This window comes from Paramormyrops kingsleyae, chromosome 19 (genome assembly GCF_048594095.1).
Source record: "Paramormyrops kingsleyae isolate MSU_618 chromosome 19, PKINGS_0.4, whole genome shotgun sequence".
NCBI classification, from domain to species: Eukaryota; Metazoa; Chordata; class Actinopteri; order Osteoglossiformes; family Mormyridae; genus Paramormyrops; species Paramormyrops kingsleyae.
Genome location: NC_132815.1, coordinates 3,137,575 through 3,156,402, shown reverse-complemented (window position 1 = coordinate 3,156,402; position 18,828 = coordinate 3,137,575). Strand labels below are relative to the sequence as shown.

The 18,828-nt window shown below is 49.3% G+C and overlaps 1 protein-coding gene across 8 annotated transcripts in view; it reads left to right on the top strand.

Annotated features, from left to right (window-relative positions):
• LOC111843002 (transcription regulator protein BACH2) overlaps nt 1-17,320 on the top strand; it is a 75,847-nt gene extending 58,527 nt beyond the window's left edge. For all 8 annotated transcript variants that reach the window (XM_023810196.2, XM_072702872.1, XM_023810193.2 and 5 more), the window contains 3 exons: nt 4,537-5,958; nt 14,818-15,024; nt 16,692-17,320. In XM_023810196.2, the coding sequence (XP_023665964.1) occupies nt 4,537-5,958; nt 14,818-15,024; nt 16,692-17,204 (2,142 nt within the window). In that variant the 3' untranslated portion in view covers nt 17,205-17,320. The remainder of the gene's footprint in view (nt 1-4,536; nt 5,959-14,817; nt 15,025-16,691) is intronic.
• The last annotated feature ends 1,508 nt before the right edge of the window (nt 17,321-18,828 follow it).

The window sequence follows — 18,828 nt, the reverse complement described above, 5'->3', positions numbered from 1 at the left end:
GCCCTAACAGTGTTGAGCTAGTGGCTGCTCACCCAGGTCGCTATGTAAACAAGATCGGATCGCTTAAGCCGCTAACGGTGGCAGCTTTAGTGTCAGAGCGGGCCGGGGCGTGGCTTCCTCACAGTGATGGCACAATGTGCTTGTTTTGGGGGGGGGGGGGGGGCTTTGTGCCGCTGCTCGCCAAGGAGGCCTGTTATCACCAACAGTCCAATCAGGCAGCACCTCAGACAGCCTGCTGCTCTGCCAGAGAAAACTTCCAGCAAGTCGCCGCGGAGATGATGAAACCCTGTGCAAGCACCCCGCCTCGTTTGCCCAGCAATCTGCCCGCCTTGCTTCTCCCGTGGCCACTTGCGCCTCCTTGTCAGGGCTTCGCCCAGGCCCTCGACATGTGACTGTCCCTGACGCTCTCCTCAGTGCGGCTGGGTGTGGCACAGAGGGAACGTTTGCTGCCCCTCTCTCCCTCTCATTGTCAGGAGCCGAGCCCCTGGGAATAGCTTTCGAGCTCATTGACTTGGAGGTGTTACGTGCCATTAAAGCAGGTGTGCTGGCCATGATTGGCACCAGGAAAAGGCTCTGCAGAACTGCAGAAGCTGAAGCTGACGCACAAACTTCTGCATCCCCAGTGTCTCCATTCAGGTGTCCATCCTGTTCTGTTCACTCTCATGTTCTAACTGGTTTGTTTTCTACACGTCTGTAATCTGGAGTTTTCATGCTCTCTTCTCTGTTGTGACAGTTTCCTCTTGTCTCCGAAAGACATGCAGTTAGGCTAATTGGCATCTCTAAATGTGTGTGGGTGTGTCACTGCATGTTTGTGTTGTGGTCCAGGTATACCTTACTTTGTGAGGACTAGATGTCCCCACAATGTGATAAAACACTGTTATTTTGAAGTTGGGGTGACCATTTTTTTGGTCCCCACAAGGGGAAATTCAGTTTTATAAAAATCTGACTGCAATCAAAAAACTAAAAGTGTATTTTGTTTGGTTACTTATGGTTAAGGTGAGGACTAGGTAGGGGTTACGGTTGTCAAGTTGTGAATAAGGTTTTGCCCATAGAAAGAAATGTGTGTGTGCCCACGATGACCTAGCATCCTGTTCCGGGTGTCCCCCTGCTACCTGGAATAGGCTCCAGCCCCCCCTGGCACCCTTGCTCAGGTTACACAATAGGAAGATGATTAGGTGTCTGTAATGTTCAGATATCTTCTAGTCAGATGTGTTTCAGGCATGTTCCTGCACGGGGAGCAAGAAGGGCTTTTAAGGCTTACCGTCACCTTCTAGGTCTTTGAGAGTGCCAGCAGGGGGAGGCAGTCACTGTACGCGAATGAGGCAGACACCCCCAAGGCACGGAGAGGCCGTGTGTCTCTCCCCCCCAGCCAGCAGGATCCGGCTATGCCACATTACGCATCTCTGATCCTGCCCTTTGCCATGATTCGATCCCTTAAGGTCCCGCACTCCCCAAAGCCTCTATTTTACCTGGGGCCCAGTTCAGATCCTGTTCCATCGTTCCCCGGAAGCCTGGTGTGGCATTTGCTTGCGGGAACGAGACGTTTGTAGGCCCAGCTCCTCTGCGTAGGCGTTACAGGTTTGGCTGCCAAGGCCAAAAAAAGTCGAGGGCCTTGTTTGTTTTGAAATCAGTCTCCGTGAAATCCCCAAACAGGCCTCGGGCAGCTGCAGCGCACGCCGGGTCTTTGCCAGACTCGCCCGAATGTACCTTTCCGCTGGGATTTCGCGGGGTTCCGATGAGCCTCCTGCTGAATATCCCAGAGAAGTGTGTCAGGCTGGCTGCATCGGGCCATGAGTGTCAGTCAGCTCTGCACTGGGGCTGCGCTTTTCCCACCGCGCGCAGGAAGCTGCTCTGTTGTCATGCACACCGCACTCTCGTTTAAAATGTGTGGCGTGAATCCTCCAGATCCGGCTCAAATTAATGAGGCATCTCTGCCACTAGGGGGCGAAAGGCCATCGTAAGAGGTGGAAGGGGGTAGCATTGCAGTGTTTGCTCGCCAAGGGTCTTGGCTGCGCTCCCAGGGACGCCCGTGTGAGTTCTGGGGAGCGGCGACGGCACGGTTGGGCTGGGCTCGGCGTGAGCGTAAAGCGGCCCCGATCTGTCACTGTGATTAATGTGGCCGCCGGTCCCTCTTCTTGCAGCCAGTGCTGTTAGGTAGTATAGCCTGTCTGCTAATGGCTGCGAATCGCCCCCAATATTCTGCCCCCTGCCTCTCTGCTTTTTTCCATTTCTTCTCTTGTTCTCTGGTGCCCTTTTTTGTTTGATATGCCTGTCTAGTATGGATTTTTTTTGTTGTTTTCAGCCCCCGCCCCCCCCCCCCGTTGCAATCTTTCATGTAGCCATTGGTTGTAACAGTAGTGCATATGGTGGGGGGGAGCACACAGCGATGTGCCCCCGCAGGCAGCAGCTGCTGATGCAAGCTGAAAATAGATCCAGCGTATGCTCAGCACTTTTCCCCAACCCTGACCCCCCCCCCCGCTCCTTCCCTCCCCCACCACCTCCCTGTGCCCTGCTTGGAGTGGCTTTCAAGCGCCTCTCAGCCCCACAGACAGCTCTCCAGGTCGAGTTCTGACTGGGAGCCGGGCGGGGTGGCCCGTTTGTGACCCGGGTTTGACCCAGCACCACACGAAGCACACATGCATGTGACTGTAGGGGTGGGCAGGTAGGCAGGTGTCAGCACACACCCATCTCCTGACAGGCAGCTAGGAGGCTCTCCGCAGTGATGGTGCACTGGCACTGGTGTCCTGGGGAACCGGACTCGGCCGAGCTGTACAGGCATCGGGGTGGATGGGGAGGTGAGGAGGGGCAGAATCTGGCAGCAGCTCGCCGTCGTCGTGGGAGGAACCTCAGGCTGCTTAAACTGTGTGTATGCCCTGATACACAAAGGAAAGTGACCTGCTTTTATGTGTGCGGCTCTGTGGCACCTGAGGACCTGTTAGATCGCCATTCACAAGGCCGTCCGGAGAACGTAACCTCATTAAGCCCGCTTTGCCGGAGGACTCGCTGTGTCTGCTTAAAATACACTCCTTTGTTTTGAATATCCCCAGTTGACAGAAGCACAGTCTTTAGCAGTTCAAGAAATGTGCTGGGCATTTTAATTGTAATTATTAATTCCACCAGCTGTAATCACTAAGGATATTTGAATTTTTTTTTTTTTTTAGTAAAGTTTCAGATTAGGTCTGCATTTCTGGTGTAAACACACAAGCCTGCTATGTTTTTCCTTTGGAAAAATCTACAGAGCAGATTCTATATTTTTTCTGCCTGGTTCCTGGGGCCTGACATGGGCCTGTCTGCCTGGGGCAGCAGAGTGCGGGGCAGTAGAGTGCGGACCCTCCCAGAGATCAGTGGTGTAGTGGTACTCTCTACCAGCACGTTAATGGTGCCTACCTCAGGTCTAGGTGGCTGGGCATTTGACCAGGCACGGGCCACAGTGGTGCTTTCTCCCAGTGCGTTAATAGCGCCAACCTCAGGTTCCTTAAAGCCCAGGCAGGTGATGTGGCAAAGGCCATGGTGGTGCTCTCAGCCCGGCGTGTTAATAGCACTGCCCTCAGGTCGGGGAGGCCGGGCATGTGACGCGCCGCTGATCACGGTGGGGCTCTCGGCCGGCGTGTTAATAGCACTGCCCTCAGGTCGGGGAGGTCGGGCATGTGACGTGCCGCTGATCACGGTAGGGCTCTCTGCCGCCGTGTTGATAGCACTGCCCTCAGGTCGGGGAGGCCGGGCATGTGACGCGCCGCTGGTCACGGTGGTGCTCTCTGCCAACATGTTAATAGCACTGCCCTCAGGTCAGGGAGCCCGGGCATGTGACGCGCCACTGATCACGGTGGGGCTCTCTGCCGCCGTGTTTATAGCACTGCCCTCAGGTCGGGGAGGCCGGGCATGTGACGCGCCGCTGGTCACGGTGGTGCTCTCTGCCGGCGTGTTAATAGCACTGCCCTCAGGTTGGGTGCCATGATTAGCGTCAGCCATGGCACCTTGAGCCTTGCTGTGTCACCCCACCCTTTGTTCAGTATTTTTGCCAGTTTTTGCCAATGGGGGGGGGAGAGGATTTGGTGGCCAGCCGAGCATCCTGGGGCATTCCGGGGGCATTGCCCCCCAAACAGTGACCGCTTTTGAGTTAACCTTCTTTAAGGGGACTTCAGCCTCCCTAAAAAATAATTCTTTAAATTGCATTTTGCAATTTTTCTCCTATTTTCATAAATATTTCTTACAAATTTTATAGTTGGGAACCCCCCCCCCCCTACCCAAACCCCCTTGCAAATTTAAGCATACCCATGTTTCCTCAGATTGAAATCAGGAATACCTGTCGGATCCCCCTCTTTCAGATCATGGGGGCCAGAATTTTGGGGCACCTCGCAGGGAGCATTCTGTTGCTGGGCTTGGCAATCCCACTGTAGAACCATGTTACTTTCTGGACCAATAAAAGATGCAGTGAGTTTGTGTTGGGGACGCAGGGGTTACCTCACCATACTTCAGTAGTGAAGCTCTATCCACGCCGCCAGCAATCTAACCATTTCTCTGTGTCACCCTCCACAGGTCACAGCCCGAGGCTTCGGCCCGCTGCTGCAGTTCGCCTATACGGCCAAGCTGCTGCTCAGCCGAGAGAACATCCAGGAGGTCATCCGGTGCGCTGAGTTCCTGCGCATGCACAACCTGGAAGACTCCTGCTTCCGCTTCCTGGAGGCACAATTGCGTAGCGAGGAGGACGGCCTTTTGCTCTGCCACAGGGTGGCGCCGCTGCCCCCGGCCCGGGAGGGGGGTGACCACTCGGACGATGAGGCCATGCAACCAGAAGCACCCGCCTCCACCTCGCCTCATAGCGCCATGGGCAACCACGACGAGAGGCTCGCGGTGGGGGTCCCCGAGGACTGTGCCTCGGACATGCCCCGCTGCCCCAAGTACAGGAAGTACCAGGGCTACAACAAGCACAATAACAGCAACCCCTCACACAGCAGTACCTCAGGGTTTCCCGGCACGTTCGTGGAGAGCGGCGGAGGCAGCAGTGGCTTTCTCGGCCAGGCCAGGTCAGAAGTGGTGCACATCAAGGAGGAGCCGCGCACCGAGGACGAGGCTGTCTCGCTGTGCCTGTCGGGAGACGAGCCAGATGGCGTGGCCGGCATGGAGATGGATGACGAGGAGCTCAGTGCGCCTTCGCCCCCCTGCCAGCGAGCCTCCCTCCACAAACCCGCCGGAACGGTGGGCCAGCTGTTCGCCGCACAGTTGACCGGCCCCCAGGACAAGGGGGCTGCTCAGGGCGACCGCCGGAAGGACTACGGGCCTTTCGACACTGAGACAGGCGATCTGGTGACATCCCCCAAGGAGCTCGATGGCTTCCCCAGGGGTCTGCCATGGAAGGCGGCGTCCTGTGATGGGGTGTGCAGGCCGGAGACGGAGCCCGACCGCAGGAGTGTCATTTTCTCTTCATGTGAGCAACTTGGCCCCCCGGTGCACTCCTACCCCAGGGGCAACTCTGTAGAGAAGGAGCTTGCAGAGCAGGCCTCAAAGAGCCTGTGGGTGGGCACGGCCCTGTCTCTCACCACCTCCCAAGCGTACCCGCCCAGCAGCGGTGGTGTGGTGGAGCCCACACCGCATTTCCGGTCACGGCCCAACACCAGCTGTCCTGTACCGATCAAAGTGTGCCCCCGCTCACCTCCCTCAGAAACCAGGACCCGGACCTCCAGCTCATGCTCCTCCTACTCCTACGCCGAGGATGGCAGTGGGGGCTCCCCCTGCAGCCTGCCACAGTTCGAGCTCTCCTCATCGCCCTGCCCCAATGCCGCGCGCTGCCTCTCTGCCGACCAGCAGGACCAGGGTGTGCAGGCTGGGGACACCATCCTCGGCAGGGCGCGACCCAAGATCAAGTGCGAGCAGTCATATGGCACCAACTCCAGCGAAGAGTCAGACTCGCTCTCGGATGGAGACAGCGAGTCCTGCCACATGCAAGACCAGGGTCCGGAGGTGAGCGAATGTAGCCGAAAAAGGACTCTCTATTCCACTCTCCCTTTTATGGCAGCTCTTAATTTACACACACAATCCTAGTCCATGAAGGTGTATCCAGTGCTGTTTATTTTAGAACTAACTTCACCACACTCATACCCACTGAGTAGCAAAAAAACTGAGTGGCAGCGTTAGTGTTCAGCTTGAATGCCGCAAAAAACATCTAAAATGGGAAAGAGCTGTCATGCAATTGATTGTCCAAATAGATTTAATACAAACTGCCAAAAACTAAATAAGTATCAGACGTGGATCGGTCACATATGGCCAAGACCTGATCCATCAAAAAGGTCTGGATCAGTGCCGATACCGATCCGAAGGAACACAGCTTGGGCGGTATAATGGCACCACGGCATACCGCGGTAATTCCGTTTGTCGAAACTGTATCATGGGGCATTTCAAAATACCGGAATAGCGTTGCATTTTAAAGTACACCTCAGTGTAATTTCCACTACTGTTAAATATTTTGGTTATATATGACCCAAGCCGTTAATTCGTTAATTCGAAAATACTCCTCTGTCAAGACCAAGAACCAGTGACTAGTTTGGAAATTTCCTGCCACTAAACCCAAGGCTAGTCTTTATCTACAAACGTGTACGCCAGATGCGTAATAAACATGGTTTAAAGTGGGTGTTATATGTTTTTAAACACGCAGCTGTGGAGGGAAAGTCCACATATTTTTTCAAACATTGTTTCATTAATTTTGCTTTGTGTACCTCCTGGTATTAAGCTGCGTTATGGATAAAACTCATTTACCGATAAGAACCGGGCCTGCATACCGGCCTGCATACCGGGCCTGCATGCCATCCACTTTAGGCAGATTAAACAGAAATGTAAAGTCTGTCTGACATCAGTTGCAAACTGACGTCCAAGATTCTGAGTGTGGTTGTTAACCTCCTTCATTTTATCTTTAAATACCCTGTTTTTGTTTTAATAAAATATGGAAGCTACATAACTGCTTCAATTAAACATTTGTAAAAGCTGAAGTTAAACATGCAGTGTTATTAAAACATTGTGACAATTTTTGTCATATGTATAATCAAAAGCAAGAATCGATAAGAACTGGATTTGATGAGTCGATTCTGAATCAGATTTAGAATCGTTAAAATCCGAAAGTACCCAACTGGTGTGTGAGTGAGTGAGATAGACATGGATTAGACTGGAAAGCTAATGTGAGGCTTTCATCATCAACACAGGTTGGGGGCGATTCTGATCTGTTATTGGTCAATAAGTGGTCTTAATCTCGCTTGGCCCTTTGGTGACAATGAAACAAACTTTGGTGTTTATGTTTAAAAAAGCACCATTTAGCTTAGCGATTTTTTTCTCTTAAAGCACTACTTGTGAGTTTTTCTTTTAAAATAAAATATTGTATGTAAACTGTATGTTTATCACCAAAGTATTTATCAGTAATACAGTAAAGGATGGGAAAAATCAGAATGTGTTGCACTGAATGTAAATTTAAGTGGTGCGGCTAAATTTTGTGCCAGTGTTCCTAAAATAGTCAGTGAGGAGTACCAGTGCTACTAGCAGAAAAGGTTAGTCTGAGGCCCTGGGTTTATAAAACCCTGTGGTGTGAACATTTCCTGAAATCTGCCCCAGAATACATCCACACCAGGTGGAGCCTGTCCTGACAGGAGGCCAGGTGCTCTTTGTGTGTGTGTGTGTGTGTGTGTGTGTGTGTGTGTGTGTGTGCGCGCGCGTGTGTGTGCGCGCGCGTGTGTGTGCGCGTATGTGCGTGCGTGTACGTGTGTGTGTGTGTGTGTGTGTGTGCAGAACATGAGTGATGTTCACCTCAGTTCAAAGTAATATTTTAAATTTCTGCTTAAATGTTGTGGGGTCCTGTCAGAGACCTAGAGTAGATTGCTATTTGATTAGCATATAAGTGATGCAATTTGCTAACTTAGTTAGTTCCGCAATTATCCTGTTAGACACCTGGGTTGCCATGCCGTAATTGGAGTGCTTTGTTTATTGCAGGGAGAATAGCTATAGTGAAGTAGCCTGGCTGAGGACAGACCATAACCACATGAAAGCCATGCGTCGAAATCTATCTCACTCTCGTTATTTTTAGATATTTTAATTGAAGCTTTGCGGTAATTCTGCATTTCCACACAAAGTTATGCCTCTGATTAAATTAGCTTCTTAACAACAGAGAAGATTCCCAGCTTCTAATTAGGGGCATTAATTGTATTCTGGCCTTTGGGAAATACTTAAGGCAGTCCTGTTCATAAGGCAGGCCTGTTCATAAGGCAGGCCTGTTCATAAGGCAGGCCTGTTCATAAGGCAGGCCTGTTCATAAGGCAGGCCTGTTCAAATCACGTTCTCAAGGTCCGAGCGCTGCTGATTTCCAGCCTTCCTTTACCTGTGAGCCAGGTGTGAAGCCGCTGAATCAGTCATTATTAAACTAACTACCTGGGAGAACTGAAAACAAGGTCTGCATTTGGAATCGAGGGCCAGATCTAGGAGCCCTGACATATGGTTTTAGCACCTGCCCGCATCCACAGACACTTCGGTATGTGAGCCAATTACTCAAAAACTGTTTGACAGATTCACAGGCTTGAATGGGTGATGAGCTAAACCTGATTAAATTTTGAGGCAGATCACCCCAAAATTTAAGCCACATTGCATCATCATAGCAAAAAAGAGCAGTTCTGATACTTGTTTTTATTAAGATGATAACTCTAATTTTTTATGTATCTTCTTCAAACTTTGCAGAGGCATTGTATGGTTCCTGAAGTGGAATCATTTACATTTTTTTACTTAACGTCCAGGTGTCAGAATCCTTTCGAGTGAAATACAGGCACGTGTTGGACCGTTTCGCTTCACACACCTTAAAAGTAGCTACTAGCTAACAGTGGGCATCTGCTGACATCAGAGCAACTATAATGTCAACTACCAACGGCATGTGAGGCGCAGTGATGCTTCTGTTGCCTGAGCACCAGAGGTCATATAATTCAATTGACAGCTCAGGCATTTCACTGGCACCAATATGGGGCATTGAAATTTGCATTGCAGTACCGATCATATATATATATTTTTTTGCATCCATCCCATATATTGCATGAATTTATTGAAAAATAAAATGTATGATTTAATATTGTATCAACAGCTCACCTGTAGCTCAACAGATTGCAGTGACAACCAGTAGCTTGTGGTTTCAAATCCCCGTTGTAAAAGTGTCAGTTAAATGTAAATGAGTTACATGTACGACATCATGTGCACATATAAAGCTGCTGTCTGTGGCCCATACAGACCTCTGTACAAACTTGATGTATTCAGTATGTGGTCTATTGGACACGTTTTCATTATGTTGATTTGTTAGCATCATTTAATGTGTATAGGCATATAATATGCTCATGTTATTTTTAATATTTCTGAAGGTTGCCGTTTCAAAATGGATCTGCCCCCTTCTCAAACTCCCCACACAGTTTCTGTTTTTTCCCCTCACTGTGCCCCCCCCTGCAATGCCTCCCACCAGAGGGACCCCCTTTTATCTCACAGAAAATTTTGGTCATAGTGCAAAAGAGAAATAAATAGGTTATAAATATTTAAACATATAAAAAACAGAATTAATATAAATGACATATTCAGTCAAGGACATATAACACAAATGAACACAAGTAACCAGTGAATTGGTAGTGAAAGATTCTGCAAATTGTCATATAAGTAGAATGTGCACTAAATGAGTAAGTATACTTTCAAACCTACGTATCGCAACAAGTTAACCTTTACATTTCCAGGTCATTCTAGAAATTGTACTTCACTTTCACATTTCCTGGTGATCCATTCAGTGCTTCTGTAAACTGTAGAAGTTAGTGTATGTGGGACAGCTACGGCTTAGACAGCCACACTAAATGACAGGGCTGCCCAGGGAGTACAATGCCGTCCTTTCCGACAGCACCAGATCTAGTTCACCGGGGGAGCGGATCTTTGTTTCTGCGGAAGCAGACGTGGGAAAACAGAGTGGGGTGAAGGAAGTGTTGCCATAGCGACGGCTTTTACAGAACCAGCCCCCTTAAATGGTATGAGTAACGTGTCAGAGAGGAGCCTCTAACGGTGGCATCTGCACGATGAGAGGGGAGAGAGAAACGGCCCCGCGGTGGGGCGTCGTTACTCCCTCCATCACGCTTGTCTCTCGTCCCCATTTATGTGTCATGTGAATGACTGCTGAGATCATTGGCTGGAAATCATGTGGATTTAGCTGGTAATTCAGAGCCTTGGCGTTGTAAAAAGCTCAGGAAAAGGGCTCTTTCGACAGCTCCCTTTGCCTTTTATGTGTACAAGTGGAATTAATCTCTGTTTAAACTGTTCCTGTTAACTGGATCAACAGCCGTATCTCACGCTCGCCTGTTGCCAATGAATTTATTGTGGCGTAATGGCAGTTGTGGTGATTAGATATCTTATGAAGGCTGCCTTATTTTCCTGGATGCCCGTCGTTTACTGCTCCTGCAGCAACTTGTGCAAATAAACAGTGCTGGAGCGTGCCGTGTTTATAGGGCTCCCGTGTGCCTGCGGAGTGGGCGGTGAGCGCGGCCCATGGAGGGCTGGCTGCCTTAAGGAGTGGAAACAGCGGATTCTGGCCAGGAAGGAAGCTGTTAAACTGTGAGGCTGAGCCGGCGCTGCTGGACTGTGTTGGGGCTTTTCTGACTGGGTCCCTCAGCTGGTCCCAGCCCAGGGTTTGCTGATGACGACCCCAGCAGCAGCTCAAGTCACACAATGCTTGTTGCTATGCAGCAAAGTTCTGCCTTTTTGACCATAAAACATTCCTGCTTTGCCTATGTTTTAGCCTTTAAATTGCCTCTTTGAAGCAGCTGTGTGTGGCATGATACCTGTAAGGTCCACGAGTCTTAGTTGCAGCATCTACCAGCTTAGCATTGCAGTGCCAAGACATACCGAATTGAGTCGGTACAAAGAGCACTGGTGACTGGCTAGACCAGGGTGATGACCTCAGCTCCCCTTTGCCGCCTGTGTCAGGTGATCACAGGTGTGGAGCTGACAGTGGTATCATGTGATGGTAGCAGTTTGCTGCACAGTTCCTCTCGTATTCCTCAGCGTGGTACCTTAACCTCTTATTGGGCGTGTTACTCACACAGGAAGTCAGGCGCCTCCGAAGCCAGTCATGCCCTCAGTCTGTGCACTCTGCTCTCGCTATGATCGCCTTGTGGTTGCACTGGGAGTAGCACCTTCTCTCTTCATGAATATTTTAAACGCGTGTGATTGCCCCGGTGATACAGTCTTGTTGCCTTGAGCTCTGCAGTTCCAGTTCTGGAAGTCTAGCCCTAACAGTAGGATATAGAATGAGGGCACTTTCTGTCTTTGTCAAAAAGATAATGGCCAAGAACTCCCCGTCCAATCCAGTCTGATCCCCCGAGGCCACTGGTCCACACATCCTGCTGTGCAGGTTCTCAGGGACCAAGGGGAGGTCCTGGTGTTTGCTGTGAGTGTCATCTGGGCGCAGAGCCAGCTTCAGACTAAGCCTGGGCGGTATCTATATTTTCATACCATCATACTTTTTAGACATTTCACCCCAGTATATGGTATATGATGGTATTAAAAAAACGTAAATCATGTAGGCTACCATAAACTCCAGAATCAGAGATACATTAATCGGACTCAGTGTGGAAACTGAGCAGTAGAGAAACAAGGAGACCGCTCCTTGTTGAAGCAAATTATTTCTTTTCTACAAATTCTACAAATTATTCTTTTTTTTACAAATTATTCTTCTGCTGGCTATGTTCCCAAATCAATTAATTTCATTTTATATTTTGTATTTTCCATCAGTAAAACAAAAAAATAATAGCTGCAACTTCTATGTTTCAAGAATCTTTATTCACATGCACAATCTTAAATATTCTGAATGTAGAATGAAAATAAAACGAATGGATTAACTGGCTCACTTTCATCATTGGTAATAAATCCAAAATATTTCCAAGCAGGGGCAGAAACTTTTTTCTAATCCAGTGTTATTTGTACTACTTGGCAGTCGCCATCTTTCTTACCAGCAGATCGACACGTGCTGTGCAGAATATCATCTCAGTACAGCAGCTCCCTGTCAGTTAAGCATCTGTATTTTCGACAGTATAACCTTTAGGATGTCTAAATCCTGGGGCATACCGTAATACAGTCATACCACCCAAGCCTTGTTCAACCAGGGATCAGTGACTGTGACCCAAGATAGACTGGTCCTCTCAGGTACACTCATCATTGTACTCCTTAGACACATGTGGATTCCAAGTTCTGTCTGTCTGTGTTTGTCTGTCTGTCTGTCTCTCTCTCTGTCTGTCTGTCTGTGTTTGTCTGTCTGTCTCTCTCTCTCTGTCTGTGTGTGTCTGTCTGTCTCTGTCTGTCTGTGTCTCTGTCTGTCTGTGTCTCTGTCTGTCTGTCTCTCTGTCTGTCTGTCTCTCTGTCTGTCTCTCTCTGTCTCTCTGTCTGTCTCTGTGTGTGTGTGTCTCTCTCTCTCTCTGTATGTCTGTCTGTGTTTGTCTGTCTCTCTCTCTGTCCGTCTGTCTCTCTCTCTGTCTGTCTCTCTCTCTGTATGTCTGTCTGTGTTTGTCTGTCTCTCTCTCTGTCCGTCTGTCTCTCTCTCTGTCTGTCTCTCTCTCTGTATGTCTGTCTGTGGCATTCTCCGGCCCTTTATAGCAGGGCCGGCTGGGGAAGCTGCAGGTATCCTGAGCTGTAAATTCTCATGAGTAGCGACAGTACAGGCTGCTGTTGCTGTAGAGGCCACAGGAGGACAGTCAAGGCAGCACCTCTGTGAAAAGAGCCAGATACAGCGTGTGGAGAAGAGCAGCTTAATATAGACTCACACTGAGGCTGCTGTATTTACCCGCCGCGTGCTGTGCGGGCTGGAGTACTACACGCAGCAGGAGTGATAGTAGTGATAGTATTAGTAAGCATCACCATGGCAGCAGCCAGTGTGTCAGTAAGACACAGGAGAGGCACGGTCTCTCTGCCGCTATAGAGGCTCCGCCTCTTGAACTCCTGTCTTGCCAGCCTATGAGCCCTCGGCTGAGGTCAGTGGGATGTTTGGTCAGCGTCTGTGTGCTCAGGCTGAGCGTGAAACACAGCACCAGGTGACATGGGCTCCCCCCAAGAAGGCCCCCTCCACGCCACCTGTCACTTCCCTTCTGCTGTGGCCATAGCGGCCGCAGTGAGACAGGTCACTCGTCTCACTCTGGACCATAAGTAACAGGAAGTGAGCCAGAACCTGGGGCAGGGGCCCCGTGCTGGAGGACACTTTGTCATTGTAAGTGTGTTACAGGACAGGTCCCCCTAGTGGCCTGGTTGAATAACGACAGGGCAGCCCCTGATATCACAGCACTGCCACCCCGTTTACTCTGCGGCCGTCCACAGAGTCGCGTGTCGCAGGCGTCCGCGTGCAGCACTGCTCCTGGCCGCACGTCAGATAGCCAAGCACTCAGAGCAGCACAATTCAAAAATGGGCTCTAATTTGGCCTCGGGAGGGCTTCCTGTCAGGCGACAATCATGCTCTGCCCCCCCTGCCCCCCGTCACTCACAGGAAGATGTGTGAGGCTGCTGTGAGTGGCCCCCAGGTGCCCTGGGGCGGTAACACAGCGCGGCCTGGTGATATCGTCAGCAGAATATGTGGGATGGGGGTGTCCCATGCCGTAAATCAAGGGAGAAGCAGCCAGGCTAGAAGATGGCATTAAACAAAGCCTGAGCATCCGCTGAGGGTGGCCACGAGCTGCGCCGCCCTGTGGCCACGGGGACGTGTACACAGCTGCTGCCGAAAGAGCAGCCCATCTCGGGGTTTTTCCGCTGCCATATACGTTAGCGGGGTGACGGCAGGGCTCCCGCTCCTTTTTGTTCGTCTGCGCCTTTCCAGCGCTTTCTTATTCCCGCTCAGAGCAGAGCCTTTCTGACCACGATCCACGCGCGCGCGCGTGTTTCTTAGGGCGTTACGGCGTTTTTTTTAATGCATCTCGTACGTATCGCTTACATATTTCTTATAAATACTTTCACATCTCATAAATTTCAGCCTCGCTTCACACTTTCATCATGGCTCATATGAACACATTAATTGCCATTTTCAATCACTGACCCCTTTGACGTTTCCTCCAAAGGACCTTATTGCATCTTCTTAAATCTCGTTTATTTATTTTCATTATTTTATGATATTTTTTAGCACTGAGTTTTGCCTCGTTTTGACTCTCCGGTTCGCTTTTTGTTTCAGCCATGCTGTTGTGATGCTTTCACACCTGGCATTCTCACGCGCTCACACACGCGCGCGCACACACGGGCAGCGCGCGGTGCCCCGCGGGGTGCCGCTGCTTGCTCCGGCATTCATTCCACATAGCGATCCTCTGACATGCGTGCGAGTGCGGCTAGCAAGCCCCAGCACGCCGCTCTCTCTGCTGCCTTTCACGTTGACGGCATCCAGGACAGCCAGGCAAGACAGAGAGACAGCGAGGTGTTTTTCTTGGATTGGCCCCCTCACCTGCCACTCAAACCGGTTTGCACAGAAAGGGTTTTGTTGGCAGCTCCACTGCTGGAGCGCTTCGCGAAGCATGAGTCACTGCTCACTGTTCCAGGAGGTTATGCTCTGGGTATTAGCGGCTCAAAGGTTCCACCTAGTGACGGTTAGGGGTAACACAAGAAATAATTTTTATTCACCTTCCATACTGTCTAGAAATATCTTGACATCCCCCAAAATTGCTGGAATCCATTCCATAGGAAATGAAGGTTAGGTCAACCCTGTATGTTGGGCTCCCTGCATGAGTTGTCTGGAAAATGGATGGATGGATGTATGGATGAGTGAATGGAATGATCAGCCTTGAATAGCTGCATGCACATCTCCCCTCACAGGTCAAACTTCCCTTCCCTGTCGATCAAATCACAAATCTTCCACGGAATGACTTCCAAATGATGGTGAAGATGCACAAGCTGACCTCAGAGCAGCTGGAGTTCATCCACGATGTCCGGCGGCGGAGCAAGAACCGCATCGCGGCTCAGCGCTGCCGCAAAAGGAAGCTGGACTGCATCCTCAACCTGGAGTGCGAGATCCGCAAGCTGGTGAGCCGCACGCACGCGCTCGCACCATTTGCACACTGACACCACAGATAGAGGTGCGCATGCATTCACACAGACGTGCATGTCCTTACATACAGTGGCTGCATGACTCAGTCACCACAAAGCATTCACTCACAAGTAGTTATTACTGTCAGGAGCCCTTAATTTGCAGAGGAAAGCTATGACTCAGATACTTCATTCCAGTTGTGTAAACGTTTTATCAAAACTCTTCTGTGTTACATCTTGTAATATTAGATCTGTAGTTTATGCATCTGTGACCCTCAAAAGGCCTGAGGATGGATAGATGGATGGTTTCTGCACTATTTATATTAAGCAGTGATCTTTTGCACATGTGAGCTGAGCTTTAAGCTGCTGGCAGGTGTAGGCAGGGTGAGGAGGCAGTTTCCAGAAAACCCCCTGGTTTCCATGGCAGCCGGGGTGGCGTGGAGCATGCCATGTCCTCAGTCAGGCACCAAGCAGTAAACAGACACCTCTTTCATATTTCCGGGGCTCCTTGACGTAATCTCATAGAGATCACAGAGATTACATCAAGGATGCCACAGAGTAATCTGTGTGAATTAAGTGCGTCGTTGTGTTTATTAAATTTGGTTAGCAGAGCACCACATGCTACTGTTTTAGTATATCATGGAAGGGATTAGCGCTGAAGCGGCGGTGAAGAGAGGTACAGGTCAACAGCCACAACATATTTTAAAAGAGGAGATATTGTGGATAAACAAGTTAAAAGGACATTGGTGCTGTGACTGTACTTTTTGCAGTTTAAAGTCTGATGTGTTCATTTAACATAAGGATACGTCAAATTTATACAGATTAACTTTTGGGAGTCACAATACGGCTATCATTGATATTTTAGGCGTGCTGCTAATCTGCTCATCAAATTGTCGGTGTAAATAAATGTCTGTATAGTACTGAAATGCCGGTGTCCGGTGTCATTGGAAGAAACCTTGGGAGGAACCAAACTCAAAGGGGGAGCCCATCCTGTAGGGGCTGGCAGAGGATGTCCAGAATAACAAAGACCCGAATTATAAATCAGAATTGTGAAAAGCAGAATCGTGTCATTCTATGGCTGTGTTAGGCTGTGTCATACTGTAGCTGTGTTAGCCTGTGGTGTCCTGTAGCTGTTTTAGGCTGTGTGATCCTGTAGCTGTGTTAGCCTGTGATGTCTTGTAGCTGGGTTAGGCTGTGTGGTCCTGTAGCTGTGTTAGCCTGTGATGTCTTGTAGCTGGGTTAGGCTGTGTGGTCCTGTAGCTGTGTTAGCCTGTGATGTCTTGTAGCTGGGTTAGGCTGTGTGGTCCTGTAGCTGTGTTAGCCTGTGATGTCTTGTAGCTGTGTTAGACTGTGTGACCCTGTAGCTGTGTTAGCCTGTGATGTCTTGTAGCTGTGTTAGCCTGTGATGTCTTGTAGCTGTGTTAGGCTGTGTGGTCCTGTAGCTGTGTTAGCCTGTGATGTCTTGTAGCTGGGTTAGGCTGTGTGACCCTGTAGCTTTGTTAGCCTGTGATGTCTTGCAGCTGTGTTAGGCAGTGTGACCCTGTAGCTTCGTTAGCCTGTGATGTCCTGTAGCTGTGTTAGGCTGTGTGACCCTGTAGCTTCGTTAGCCTGTGATGTCTTGCAGCAGTATGACACTGAGTTTCCTGTGTGTGACTCCTTGTCAGGTGACTGAGAAGGACAAGCTACTGACAGAGCGCAGCAAGCTGGAGGCCTGCATGGGTGAGCTATGGGAGAACTTCTCCTGCCTGTCGCAGGAGGTATACCGGGATGTGCAGCTCAGTCCAGAGCAGGTCCAGTCACTGCACCGCTACTGCCCAGTGCTGCAGCCCAGCGAGCCCTCCGCCACCACCACATCCCCCACTGCCTGCTCCCCCACTGCTGCCGCTGCCTCCACCAGCATCGACCTCACTACCAGCTCCAGTTCACCCACCCCAGAGCCCCGTGCCCTCAAGTCCCCCTGCCCTCCTGAGAGCGAAGCCGGCCCAGCCCGCTGGGCTCTGGGCAACGGGTCCGACAACCTAGGGGGTGTGGTTCTAGCCAACGAAGGTCGAGAGTCGGCCGTGTACCTGGAGTCAGGGCTGACCTTCGAACAGACTAACCAGACAGTCACCGATTTCTGCCAGGAAATGACCGATAAATGTACCACTGACGAACAGCCCAGAAAGGAGTACACCTAGTGACGGTGACATCACTTCCTGTTTTTATTTAATTTTCTCCTGACAAACCTCTGCCTGAGGTTAAGTTTCTCGAGATCTGCCAATGTTCTTCAGAAAAAAAATCATTTTGTTTTGTATTTTTGTATTATGTTGTATTTTTTTGAAGGTCAACACTACAGTGGTCTTAACAGCAGCAATACTTATCTCCAGGTATTTCCTCCAAACCATGACATTGTGAGATCCTCTCACAGAACTTCCTCTTGACGGTGCTACCCCGCCACACCCCGGCTGTGACCTCTGCAGTGGAAACACTGCCTTTGTGTTTTACACTTTCACAACAGGGATGGGCAGTTCACATCTCAAAGCTGAAATCCTCCATGCAGCTCTGATCGCTCTCTCTCTCTCTCTCGCTCTCTTTCTCTCCCTCTCTCTCTCTCCTTCTCTCCCTTTCATTTTCAATGGCCCTTGTCACAGCAATTCAGTCTCAGGAAATGTTTTCTGAATGTTCAATATTGTTCATGAAAATAAGAGTACAACTTCTGTACACTGGGAATTTTATACAGCCCCAAGACTGTACGTGTCCATATGCAAAAATTTCTCCTGTACAGCTCATTTATAGCGTTTCGATACTGGAACTCCCGACGTATATTGTACAGACGTTTGTACCTAAACATTCCTCTCTTGCCTTCTGCAGTGCTGAAACTGAAAAAAGACAGAAACAAGTGTTGGTACGTGGTCACATAGCTAAGGTCCTCACACATCAGCAATACCATTGTTTATGGGCGCTTTTAACAGTTGATATTTAAGTGCTCGTTTGTCCAGAACTGTATTGTATATAATATGAAGCATGGTGACATTTGTCACAGTAAAATTGTACAGGTAGTGGTTAATGTTTTTTTTTTTCCATTGGGTTTCATCAAACATCTTTTGCTGCTGGAAAATATTATTTGGCTGTTTCCTGTCAAGATTGAAAGTGGAGTATTCTGAAACTCAGGAAATCAGCTTGTCACACACACATGCAAAGACATACAAAGACGTACATGAACACCCACGCACACACTGCATATTCACACAAATAGGATCCGGAGCCCATTGCATGTTCCTATCAGTTACAAATTGGATGTTGATGAAGAGGTCAATAGGAAGTATGTTTTTAAACAGTGGATGCTTTCAATTTGATTTTATGTGAATCTTTTTTAACTTATGGAAGCAGCTTTGGCTTGAGAGAAAGTTCTGGAATGTGTTGAGATGTCTTTCTTCCTCATCGGTTTTAAAGGCTATAATATGTATTGGAGAAATCCTTTTCTTAAGAAAAGTGGTGGGAAATTTCATCAGTGTTAAATGTCCTGATGTTAAGGATGAATGCCACTGGGAGGCGATGAACTGCTTGATGCCATTTACAATGGAAACGAGCTCTCCATTTAGACATTATGTAGGGATGTAGATCTCCACAGACTTCAGTCTAGATTCTGGCACTTTCTATCTCGCACTAGGCACTCGCAACACCAGTAAGCACTTCGAGGAGGGGTATACCCTCCGTTCAAATTCCCAGAAAGGTAGAAAATTAAAGCACTTAAATTGGCATCAGAGGTTTTACCTCTAAAGAATTGGTGTGCTATTCTCTTTATGTTGTCTTTTAGTGTCT